Consider the following 13,083-nt stretch of genomic DNA (forward strand, 5'->3'; position numbering starts at 1 on the left):
TTGTTTTCTTAAAACCCAAATATATATTTTCAAACAATTCTACATTATTGCACATTTTAAATTCTGTTTACTGGCAGACTGAAATAAGATGTGATCACGTAAAGTTTCGTATTGCTCCAATGAAAGGATGCAACTATTACGAACATCTTCGCCGTCGAAACTCTCCAATGCAACCAACTTCTCCTCTTCACTTATATTTAACAATTTCTGAATGTCAGACGAATTCATATTGTATTTTACATTGGTGAACCTATCGAAATAATCACCCGAAAGATATCTTACGCCAACAAAATGAATGGCTACGTTAATTACGTTCATTACTTGAAGGAAATCGATAATGCGTGAGGCAGATTCTCTGATATCGTATAAATTATCCGAAAACATTCCTTCGAGTGAGAGGACGAGATAAATCTTAAAATTATTCGTATGACTCCAGTTGTTTGAAAAGCTTTCTTTGTAATCCCTTCGCGTTCCTTTGGTCTCGTAAAAATATAAGTACAATTCTTTGAATTCATACAAGTTAAATAGCTCTTGATAATAAATCAGCAATTTCCAATAATGAAATACCACTATTGAATGAGAACAAAATTTTTCCCAATTTCTTTTCAGTTTGATTTGTTTGTGAGCGCGGAGCATGAATTCAGGAATGAAAATTTGTTTGTCTACATATCTTAAAAACTTTTTGGGTAAAGGTTCATCCTTATAAAGTCCCATTAAAAATAACAACTCCATATTAGGAATATGATATGAAAATTTAGTATGACCGATATACCTAGATAAAGCTGAAAGAAATTCTTCAAATGTCCGATGTACAAAACTGTATCGAATGATATTATTGTATTCAGAAAAGGAATCCAGTGTAAGAATGTCCAGTCCAGTGATGAAATTGTGTTCATATTCATTCGGAAATAAACACACCAAATCTTGTGATGTGACACAGTTTCCATACTGGATTAATCTTATTAATTTCATTAGCAAATTTTCTCCCACAAAATATTTTCCTCTCTTAAATTTACCTTTCTGATTAGTTTTCCTCACGTAACGTTCAGTTATTAGAGTAAATATCCTGATGTACAAATCAGCCATAGTTTCAAGCTCTACCATTTCTCCATTCCGATGAAGGCAACACAACATGTGCAGCATCAGAGGACATTCTGCTGTTTCTCTGTAAAAGTCATTTTTTGTCAGTTCAGAAATGAGTTCGTTCGATTTCCTCTCATCTTTTCTAAACATTAATTGAATATATTTTTCTTGATATTCTAGAGAGAATCCTTTTATCGAAATCCTCATCTTCATGTCCTCTCTGATGTCTTCCGCTGCTTGAGGTCGACTCGTTACCAAAATAGTCATTGTTCGAGAAATAGCGAAAGATTCCTCTCTTATAAATTTTGTAATTTTAGATTTTTCTACAATCTCATCTAACCCGTCCAAAATCACCAAAACGTTCAATTTTTTATCTTGCAGTTTCCAATTTTTATCAGTTAACTCGTGAATATTATCGAGTAATACATCTGTTACACTTTTATCACCTAATTCCCTTAAAATTACAAGAAAAGTTAATTCAAAGTGTCGCAGATAATCGGTGGATGCCCAGTCGTAGGCAATTTTCTTGCATAAAGTAGATTTACCATAACCGGGATCTCCTGTCACTAAAATAGTTTGGTGTCCATCTTGTTGTATAGCAAATATCTCATTCAGACTTATTTTCCCCCCGCTTTTGTTACCAAATAAATCTGTTTTCTCTACAGTTAATTCTACAAAGTAATCCTTAAGTGGAAAATCGTTTCTCTTTCCTTCCCAGAAAAAAGATCGCATGTAGGAAAAGTAAGTCATATATTTGTTCTTCATCTTCTGGCAGCAATTGTCGAACATTTCTATAAATAAAAAACATCATAATCAAACGCCGTGTTAATTTTAATTACAGTTTTCCCTTGATAATCAAACAGGTATGGGAAAAAAGGGTGTCGGATTACCGAAAGTGATTACATATTTGGCATTGTTTTGCTAGCATTAGCCTACAATATTCTTACATTTTATGAGTAAAATGCTGCCTAGGTTAATATGGAAATTAACACTCATTTCGGTTAACTAATTGGGTGGAGAAATTTATGTCGCGACATGCTTCTGTGCAAGCAGACACGTAACGGGGACGGGGACTACGGTGACCTAAACAGGAGGTGCGTCGGACTACTAAGCATGTCGGATTACAAAACGTCGGACTATCAAGGGACAACTGTACATAGAAACTTTTTCCCTGTTTATGATAAATTACCTCTATTTCTCTTAGTTCTATGATGTATATTAGTGTTTATTTTTAATCTTACTTTTATCGCTGACCAGTAAAAATGCGTGACTGTGAATTATGCTTATTTACTTAGCTTATAAGTTACTAGCAGGTAGGCCCGGCGTTGCTCGGGCAAAAGTAACGATAGCGAAGATTAAGATTATTACGTTATAGTCACAAAAGAGAAAGAGTAATTTCATCAACGAACTAAGTATTTCTAAAGAAAGGTCGAATTTGAAAATCGAATGTTCTAATATTGTTCGATTTTCATTGAATGTTTTAAAGAAGAAAGGTCGAGAAAAACCGAACTAATCTGTTTAAATTTGAAAATCGAATGTGTTCTAACATATTACTCTTTTTCTTTTTTTTTGCAGCGCCCGTAAATTTTGCACGTCGCTTTCTCTTGTTCTCCATTGTTACCTAACATTTCCATTGTTACTTAACACTTTGGTACTTAAATTTGGTACCCTAACTGTGTACCGAATTTCAACTTTCAACTCCTAACCGTTTTAGCGAATATTAAGATTATTACGTTACAGTCAACTTTACCCGTTTTCACAGAATGCAAGAATTGGGTCCTCCCTGCTTCCAGACTAATTACAGAATTTTTAGATAGGTCTAAAAATATGTTCGATTTCCCGCAAAAACGAAAAAAAAACTGCATCTGCGACTTGCACGTCGCTTTCTCTGAACACTTCCATTGTTACGTAACACTTCCATTGTTGACACTTCCATTGCTACTTAACATTTCCATTGTTACTTAAGACTTTCATTGTTACTTAACACTTCCATTGTTGATGGAAGTGTTAAGCCTTAATTCTGTCCTCTCTCCCCCCGTGGGGAGAAATTTCGAAAAACCCCTTCTTAGTGTGCGTTCTCGTGACGTACGCTAACTGTGTACCAAAGTTCAACTTTCAACCCCTAACCGTTTGGGCTCTGCGTTGATTATTATTATTATTATTATTATTATTATTATCAACTCGTCTCGATTATATATATATAGATTATTTGAATTTATTGTACGTACAAAGTATGTACACTAACTGCACATTACTATTTAAATGTCTCCCGTAATCAATTGAGCAAACATATTTTCTGCGGAGAGATACTGGTTCGTGTACCAGCGGTTGAAAAACACTGACATACATGACTATTTAGGTAAAGTTTTGAAAAATATGTAGAAACTTAACGAAAGTCTCAGTAAAGAAATAATTATGTATTACAGTAATACATTTGTGGAATACTGAGCAGATATAAAATAAAACAATAATAAGTTTCAGGTACCGTAAGAGTTTCTCTATAGAAACAAAAAATAGCCATGCACACGGCCCAAGCGATAAATACAGACCGGGGCATAGAAGTACAAATGCATTATCACGGTAATTCGCTGAACAGGTCACGTACTTTGACGTCATCACCTCTCCATAATTATATAACATACTTTATATAATTTAGAATTTCACGTAATGTTATAATATGATTAACTAATAATTATTTAATTAATATGATAAATTAATTAAAGATATCGATTTTCGGCACAAAAGAAGACAGAAATTAAAATTACAACGAGGTTCCCTTTGTATGTTTATTATTAACACAAGCACTTACCATTCCTTTCTTTATCTTCTGACTTTAAGCAACTTGCATTTGGGTTTTCAGAATGAATTTCTATTTTCGGTCCAACGTGAACTTGTGTACAGTTCTTGAGCATCGTCGGATATTGATTACAATTCTCCACTGAAATTAATGTCCAATTGAATATAATTTTGTATTAGATTACTTTTTTAAGTATAACTAAACAGGAATTAAATCATAATGAAAGTTGATGCATACAATTTAAAAAATGTTTATGCGTAAGATAATTATTCAAATAAACAATTATTAATAAAAGATAGCAATTTACTGGCAGTAAATTATTATTAATTTTTAATATTTAGCACACTTTTTTTGAATTTTTCTGTTTACATTTCTTTATTTTTGTTCCCGATCTCAACTAAAAATTTTAAAATAATCACTTATTTCTATGAAAAGCGTTACAAATTTGTTCGTAAGAAACTAAAGTACGAAATTGTTAACATACAGTAAAGTTTAAGCATTTAAAATACTCTTTTTATTCTATAAATCTACTTTATGTAATTTATAATACGCGTAGTTTACGTCATCCGGTTTTCATGGACTCAGAAAACTCAGAAAGAAGAAAAACTAAAAAGTAAATAAATTTTGAAGAATATCTTTACAGTCTGTTCAAAGAGAGAAACAAAAGCATTTACCGTTTAGAAGTTCCTTTAACATACTTTCATTTTTCCCCACTCCATCCATTTCCTGTAATTAAATAATATATTAATTGCAGTCTTTAGTCTACAGAAATATTTAAAGAAAGTTAAATTAAGAATAAAAAGTGTATTTTATATTAATGCAGCACTATAACATTATGAGAACACTTCGTTTGAGTACGAGTATCTGAAAGTACTTCACTGTTCTATTGTAACAGCTACTCGTTAGTCATAATGCATGAAGAAATATTAAATTTAACCATAGTTATTTGTTTTTATTATTGCCATTGTTAAGTTAAATAGCAAAGCTACTTGTTTCAGTTTTTTTTGCACGAGATTTAACAATCTTTCACTCATTATGAAGTAATAATTACCTCCCAAAACAATTGTCTATAGAGTAAAATAAAATGCGTTTTACCGACTTACATTTGCAGCTTGTTTGTAATTAACTGGACAAACGACGACACTCTTCTCCTCATTCGAAACTTCTGCTTCTGCCATTTCTATAATTCAAATTTAATAACTTACTTATAAGATTTTAAATATTTCACACGTTTTACTCCAATTTTTATTAAAAATAATGATTTTAAATTAAACATATAAATACTTACCTTATATATAAAACCTGATTACAATGCTACGCATGCAGGTCTTCCTATGCAAGATCTAATATTATAAATGGAACATCACGTATAAAATTCAATAATACCAAAAACCGTTAACAACTGAACTAATTATAATAAAAATTAAAACATAAATGGTACGTAAGTGTAAAAATAAAATAACATACTACATTGGCTAAACATCAATACAATCTACCAAAACCAAATAGTAGTTACTAATTTTCTTAAAGCGATTACGGATCAAACTTCAGTTCATGTGCTACTTGTATGTTTTTTAATGGCAAACTTCCATGCTGAGGGAAGACCCTCCGCAACTCCGGCGTTAATGCAACCTTCTTCAAGTTTGCTCCTGTAAATTTCCATATTTTCGGCAGTTTTCGCTAAAGTTGGAGAGTGTACTTGTTGGACGATCTCCGCCTCCTCCCACCGAACCACGGATCTTTGGGCTTGAGCCATTTGTACCAATACCGTTGTATTAGATCCTTTTCTAACATCATATTTATGTTGTCTGATCCTTACCCGGACGTTTCTTGTTGTAACTCATATGTATTCCTTTTTTATTCCTAACTGTTGGTTCTCTTAGGGGATCCTATATACTCCTGCTTTAATTTCTTTTTTAATAACCCCTTTATCATTTATTAGAATTTTGAACAAATTCGGAGCTCTTTTCAAGACCAAGGTTGAATTTTTAATGCCCACAATTTCCTTCATGACGCCTCCTAAACATTTGTTGAATGTAAACTTTGTGCACTAGAGACATTTTGTCGTTCCTCTCAAATTGTCTAACGATACCAGCAATAATGCTTCTCTTATATACTAAGGTTTCTGCTATCCGCATAATCCTTTTGGGTTAAAGTTTACCTAGGGAACCCCAATGGCCGCACTTCCGGTCGCCATTTTGTTTGCTGTACTACGCACGCGTACTACGTTCAAAAAATTATGCAAATTAGTTAGTAGTATAATTTTTTGAAAAAATAATAATTACATTAGTAAAAAATAAATGTTTTAAGATTATTTTGCAAGTTCAGCTAGCTATGAAATATAAAACAAACTGTTACTCACGTGTTTGACGCTCTGTCATACATTTCCTTTCCGTTTCTTCTCGCTTTTCCTTGATTTGCGATCCCTATCGCTGATGTTTCTCTTTTTACTTGATATTTTTACACGTTTTTTAGTTTTACCACACGAATGTGCCTTACTTTTTTCCCCCTTCTTACACTCGTCGCTTTGTGTAGCAGCTGGAACGGACTCCGGTTCTTTTCATTTCGGCTCGATTCCGGACCCTTCTCTGCACACACCTCCTACAACCCACCTCGTCCCCTTCAATTTTCTACCTTTCTCGTATTTTCTCTTTGCAATTGCTGTTTCGTCTATTTCCACAACTTCATTTATCCCGCCAATCTTAAAAGTACATAGGTTATTAATGGAAACCATCATAACAAAACGTAAAAAGTTTGCCCAGTCGACTGCTGTTTTTTTGGAGATTCCCGAAGCTCCAGCAGCAACAGTTAGCGAACACTCTAAACACAGTAGGTGCCAGATAAATGACAAAATACTCTCCCACGACAAACGACCACATTTCCCTTTAAAGGTTCCTTGGAAAGCTGAATAATTCGTCTTGCAAACATTACATCGCATCGATACAGAGTTTTTATCTGCTCTATACATTAATTTACTACGTTTCCCACATTTGTCGCATACCTCTTCTACATGTTGCAAATTCGAGAATATTGCAAATTTCACAACACTAGGTATTTTCTTATCTATTGCCAAATCATCGAAACCAGAGTACATTAATCTAAAGAAACGACCGGAGGTGCAATTAATCCAAAAATTTTCAGAATTAATGTATGCAGTTTCCATTTTGTCACCAAAAACAAAAAACTTCTTACAACAATTACGAATACGATAGAATTATTAAATTTGCTGCACGTTGCATCACGAAAAGTAGACAGAATAAAAACTTACCTATTTACTATTAAAAATAGCAGAAAGTAGCATTTTCTCTTCAAAATTGTTTAACTGGTGAAAAAAAAACCACTCGCAGCAGTCGAGCCGTCACGAAAAACAAAAAATTTGCATACGATAACGTTATTTAAAAATTGCGCCACCTACACCGAATTTCGAACATCACCTACCGTCGAGATTACCGGAAGCGCGGCCATTGGAGTTCCCTAGGTAAACTTTAACCCGGTCTATAACATTGTCGCAGTATAGGAAAGCCCTTCTAACCAAGTCACGGAAGGCCGCCAATTTATAACGATACGGGTCATTGGACTTTGCAGGGATGTAGAGTTGGCTATGTGTTGGTTTAGTGAACACGCTGGTGGACAGATGCCCTTTCATAAAGATGATATTAATATCCAAGAAATATATCCTTAGGGAACTTTCCTGCTCTAGCTTCAGGTTGAGGCCATCTTCATTATCGTTAGTTCTTTCTATAAAATTACTAATTTCCCGATTACTTCTCCATATTAAAATGATATCATCTACATATCTCTCGTAGTATATAATGTCATTTCTGAAGCTACGCACCACTTTTTCTTCAACGTTTCTAACCACCAGCTCGCAGAGAAGCCCCGAAATTGGGCTTTAAATCGGAACTCTTTTGTTTTGTTTATAAGTTTGGCCTTCGAAAGCGAAAAAGGATCGTCCAGCAAGTACACTCTCCAACTTTAGCGAAAACTGCCGAAAAAATGGAAATTTACAGGAGCAAACTTGAAGAAAGATGCATTAACACCAGAGATGCCGAGGGTCTTCCCTGAGCATGGAAGTTTGTACAAGACAAAATTTATATCTGTTGTACAAGAAATGTAAGCTATATGTTAATTATACTTTAATATATTTAAGAATAACGATGAAATTGCATATTACTATGTAATCAAAAGACCATTTTATCGTTTGAGCTTATATACAGCAATAGAAACCGATTATAAATGAATTTATAAAATTAAATAGTTTGAATACTGTTTATCTCGAATAACTACACTAAAAATTTGAATTTTTGTCTGAAGCGGAAGCGGGACCCGGACAACTCTGCTTTAAACACCTCCGGTAGCATTGCTACTCAAAATACTTAGAAATGCTTTTTGTAATAAGAACTTCCTTATTACAAGAATTTCAAATAAAGAAAGTTTACAAATTTAAGCAAAATCCACCTAAAATTCGAAAATGCTTACTTTTGTATATAAAAGGAACTGATGGGAACGGCAAACAAATAGTATAAACCACGGAATACATCAGTTAATTATTTTTTCTAAATACTTATTCTCTCTCATCTTTATTCATCTGCCACACGAATTCTGTATATAACAAGTCTGTTGGACAACTGCATCATAGTTACTGTACAAGTAAAAAAATATCGTCCTCATTATCGTAATGAAACAATCCATTCTTAGGATCTCACGTCCTTTCTCTTATCACCCAATTTCCAACATATCTCCGTTCGACCCACAACTTTTGTCTCGTCCACCTTTGGTCTGTAATAAAAAATAAATTGGGAGATTTGTTATAACCATTTTTTATGATAAGCTTCTGTCTAACCCTCTACACGTTCTACTCCCAATTTATCCCGTATAAATATTCCTCTAATCTATATATATAACCCATTCAACAGGTGTCCGTCCTTCCTTCCGTCCGTCCGTCCCGTAACCGTTTGATAACCGACACTAGAGGCGCCCCTATCGTATGTCATATTTCAAACATTCAAATTAAATTAACAATTTTAATTATTATTTAAATTAACAATATAAATTATTATTCTTCATTTGGCCAATACATTATTATTTGGTCAATATAACAATATAAATAATTCAGTATATTTGTAATAGGAATTTATTACTGTCACGGAATGCCTGTAATGTTCACTAGGGGGCGAATAACGAAAAACCTGATAGATTTGAACCGCTACGATAAAACGACAAGTGAAATAGTTAAGCTAATATTTTAATATAATAATAGAAACTTTTCATGGCACGAACGGACGGACGGACACCTGTTGAATGGGTTATATATATAGATTAAGTGCATCAAACTTTTAAAAATTAAGCGCGCACAACTTTCATATATTAAGTGCATTAAACATGCCTCATAGAAATTTGTAATACTGCTAAAACGCCCACTAGGGGGCGTCCCGGGCTACTAGTTATTTAATAAAATGCTCCAAGTAATCTCCATCTTACTGACAAATCTTTTAATCCACTCGTTTATTTCTATTATTCTCGGCGACGATAAAGTTTGTTAAATCGATTAAAAAAATATGGTTAGTTATGGCATTTAATATTCTTTCTCACAACTCTACGCCATACATTACGAGCAGCAGCAATTTCGAATAATCGCACACAATAGGAAGACTTTTAATATAATTCATTACGAAAGTATAGAATATTTCATATAATCGCGCAATACTTTTTTCTGCGGAAAGCTTATTAATTACTTGTTTATGTTATTTATAGTGAAAGATCGAGCATTATAAATAGCTGGAATTAGATTATCGCATTGTAGATTATATGGATTAAAAATCACATAAATTGCCAAGAGTGAGTTACAACGTGAGTTTTAATATTTGTTAAATGAGTTGATTTTAAAAAATATCTTACTTTTTTAAAGTGAAGTAAATCCCAGTTTTGTGTTAACATCTCACACAATCGATAAACATGGCGTACGAAATGCCTGTGTCACTGTACTCGAGTAGCACGTGAATGCGTCGCGTCATCACTAACTTTAGTGACCTCACTTTACAATACTGAGAGTATCTTCGATTGGACAATGAGAAGTATTTTTAATAATAGTAGTTACTCGATTATCTGTGACATTACTCTTAAAATATAGTGACTAGAAATATATACCTGCATTAATTATTACCTTTTTGTCAAACTCGCAGTTGGCCATCTCGATCTAACCGTAGTAACTGCAGGCAAACTACACAGATAGTTTTACGTAATTCTAAAAGGAAACCGTAACCTTGACAGGTTTTACTGTTAACTGCTGCCATCTATTATTAAAATTTTACAAAAATATAACTTAATAACAGTAAATAAGCTGTAAGCGTGCTGAAATTTTGATTTTGTGTATTGATTTCATAGTCAAATGAGTGTAAACAATAATGTAATAATACTTTAGGGAATGTTTTCTTGTTTTTAATAATTTATGAATAAAATAATCGTTATTTTTGTAATGTATTTAGGCTAATGAATTAAATATTTTTATTTTTTTTTTTTTTTGTTACTATGTAATTCTTACTTTATAATACAAGAATTCAGACAATTTCTTAATATGTTTATGACCAGTGGCAGAGTGGAAAAATTTTACTGGCCCCCATAAGTACATTAATTAGTAAAACTCGTTCGGCTTTGCCAGGGTAAGGACTACGTAAGTAATAGATTTTAATATTTTCAATTATTATCGAATAGCAAAAAGCTTAATTTTGATAAATGAGTTTTATAAAAAAAAATTGTAAATGCTAATAACGAGTAAATCGTCATAAAGTCGGACCCTGCCGGACGTTTAAAATCTACAACAACCCTGTCGCGTCCTTTGAAATATACTAGTGATGCGACAAAAGAGGCATTTGACATTGACCGGTATCGGCACCCTCGGGATTTGGCACGCGTACACACCTACCTCGGACCGTCTCTGATTTCATTCATTAGCCATTCGTAGGGAGCTATTTCACTAAGTGGATTGTTTTAAGATTTAAAAAGTAAAGAATATTTTGTTATTTTTATGTACGTTTCTTCACAAAGTTATATTTAATTATAAGTTTCTCTAAAAGTATATTCGTACAATTGAAGAATTTTTTGTACTAGGTATGTATACTCGTCACACATTTTGTTTTACCAAATAAGTTTTTCTGATAATTTTTATTTTAGTCCGTATATCGTGGCTAGTGATTCAAAAATTTATTCTAAAAAAGTTTTGTCTCAAGACCATATAATGAAAAAGAAAACATTATTAAAAGAGAAAGACCGATGCTTAAATTAAATATAAATACGCCAACAAAAAAATTTCGACATTTTGACGATAAAATTTATGACGAATGACGATTCTTTCGTAAAATTGAAGCAATTTGGAAATCAAAATAGAATAGACATTAGCAGACAATATAAAATAAGTAGACATTAGAATAACATTGGTAGACAATATAAAATAAATATTGAAAATTATAACGAGATAATTACGATTAATAGATGTTATATGTTTTTTCTCAAAGCGAGAATTGGCATTTAGAGGGCGTAGGAAATTTATTGAATCTAATAACGGAGGTAATTATATTGAACTTTCTTATTTATTAAGTACGTCAGATAATCTATTAAAAATACATTTAAAGAAGTATACGGTTTTTACTGGCTTATCGAACAAACGAATACGAACGGGCCCTGACGCGCAATTAATTGATTGCCTCTGTAAGTCGGCTTCTTACAGAAACACAGCTTCCCTATCATCAAATGTCACGGCACGCCACTGAGTGTAAGTGATGAAATAGTTGCATTTAAATTGAATATTTAATATTTAAATAATTCACCCAAATGGGTGAAATGTTAGAATTAAAATTTAGTTCTTTTTGTTCCTACTTTGTCGAAATTCCCGAGCATTGTGCCAAACGGGTTTATCAAGCTTACGGAAATTTAGCAGTTCCTGTCGTATCTTTAGTATTTTTCTTAAGAAAAACTAAGACCCAACTAAATAATTACAATTTTTAACTTACAATAAATAACCAATAAATATAGATAATTCACAATGGATATTTTTTCAATAACTCGATCTACTGTACAATCCGAATAAAAGAATTTTAACGCATGTTCTTTACATAAGTGAACACTGATAATTCAAAGTTAATTTGTAAAAGGACTAAATCAAGGACTTACCATCTCTTTCTTCATCTTCTTTCTTCGTGGAACTTGCTTTCGATCCATCGAAATCAATTTTGAATTTTGGTCCAGTGTGAACATTTTTACACTTGTACAGCATCGGTGGAGACTGGTTATCATTCTCTACTAAAATTAATAGGGAATTCAATATTACTTTTTACCAAATTATAATTGTACATCGTTATTAAATAACAGTTAAATGATAATAAAAATTGTGTGTGTAAATCAATTTAATATAACTAATTTTTAGGCTGAAAAACTTCCACACGTCCTTGATAATCTCTGTTTAGAAGACAATAATTTAATCACAGTAAATTATTGCTTTTTAATATATAAGACAATTTTTCGCGGTCCTCCTATTTTCCATTCTTTTAGTCATGCGATTAAACATTGAAAATAATATATATTTTTTTTATTTTAACTATAGCAAACTTATTCGTAAATAATTAAAATAATTAGTTTTTCTTATGCATCAAAATTTAAGCATTAAACATACTTTTTTATTCTGTAAACATGCAACTAGAGGATCTTAATGGCGTTATATAAAACTCATAAAAAAGACATAAACCCAAATAATGGAATTTTGCAGAATATCTTGTATTATATGATCTTTACGGTCTAATTTATACAGTAAGATATACAAAAGCATTTACCGTTTATAAGTTCCTTACACATATTTTCAATTTGACTCATTCCAATATTTACCTGTAATTAAATTATATATATTTATTACAACTTTTAAACTAGTCTACAGTACAGTTTATAGAAAGCTAAATTAGGAACATAAACTGTATTTCGTATTATTGCACAACTATAACGTTTTGAGGGTACTCCATTTGAGAACGATTGTCTGAAAGTATTCCTCATCACTTGATTATTCTAGTGTGGTGGCAATCAATTTATATACTACGAAGAAAACTTAACTATAATTATTGTTATTTCTTTCTATTTTCATTGTGAACTTAAATGAAAATAAACTAACTTTTCAGAAAGTTTCCTGTTTTATATTTAAACTTTTACGTCAGAAACAGATT

General features: G+C 32.1%; 1 protein-coding gene across 4 annotated transcripts; it reads right to left on the reverse strand.

Moving 5' to 3' along the window:
- LOC136982088 (NLR family CARD domain-containing protein 4-like) lies at nt 1–12,740 on the reverse strand. 4 transcript variants are annotated; one of them, XM_067278509.1, is made up of 6 exons: nt 10,044–10,060; nt 5,169–5,223; nt 4,984–5,060; nt 4,555–4,606; nt 3,893–4,021; nt 1–1,874 (listed from the first exon to the last, which is right to left on the reverse strand). In XM_067278509.1, exons 3-6 carry the CDS (start codon nt 5,056–5,058, stop codon nt 40–42), a joined length of 2,091 nt encoding a protein of 696 aa, XP_067134610.1. In that variant the 5' UTR covers nt 5,059–5,060; nt 5,169–5,223; nt 10,044–10,060; the 3' UTR covers nt 1–39. The 4 variants fall into 4 exon arrangements, with proteins under 4 accessions (XP_067134610.1, XP_067134611.1, XP_067134613.1 ...); XM_067278510.1 differs by lacking the exons at nt 5,169–5,223; nt 10,044–10,060 and having other exon boundaries at nt 4,984–5,077; XM_067278512.1 differs by lacking the exons at nt 3,893–4,021; nt 4,555–4,606; nt 4,984–5,060; nt 5,169–5,223; nt 10,044–10,060 and adding exons at nt 12,047–12,175; nt 12,703–12,740.
- Between the last annotated feature and the right edge of the window lie 343 nt (nt 12,741–13,083).

The sequence above is a fragment of the Centruroides vittatus genome, unplaced genomic scaffold (genome assembly GCF_030686945.1).
Source record: "Centruroides vittatus isolate TY-2023 unplaced genomic scaffold, ASM3068694v2 contig_806, whole genome shotgun sequence".
In the NCBI taxonomy this organism is placed as follows: domain Eukaryota; kingdom Metazoa; phylum Arthropoda; class Arachnida; order Scorpiones; family Buthidae; genus Centruroides; species Centruroides vittatus.

Coding starts and splice junctions, on each gene's coding strand:
- LOC136982088 (XM_067278509.1), bottom strand. CDS start 5,058: ATGGCAGAAGCAGAAGTTTCGAATGAGGAGAAGAGTGTCGTCGTTTGT. Junction 4,607..4,983: donor ATTACAAACAAGCTGCAAAT/GTAAGTCGGTAA, acceptor ATTTAATTACAG/GAAATGGATGGAGTGGGGAA. Junction 1,875..3,892: donor AGAAGATAAAGAAAGGAATG/GTAAGTGCTTGT, acceptor TTTTATTTATAG/AAATGTTCGACAATTGCTGC.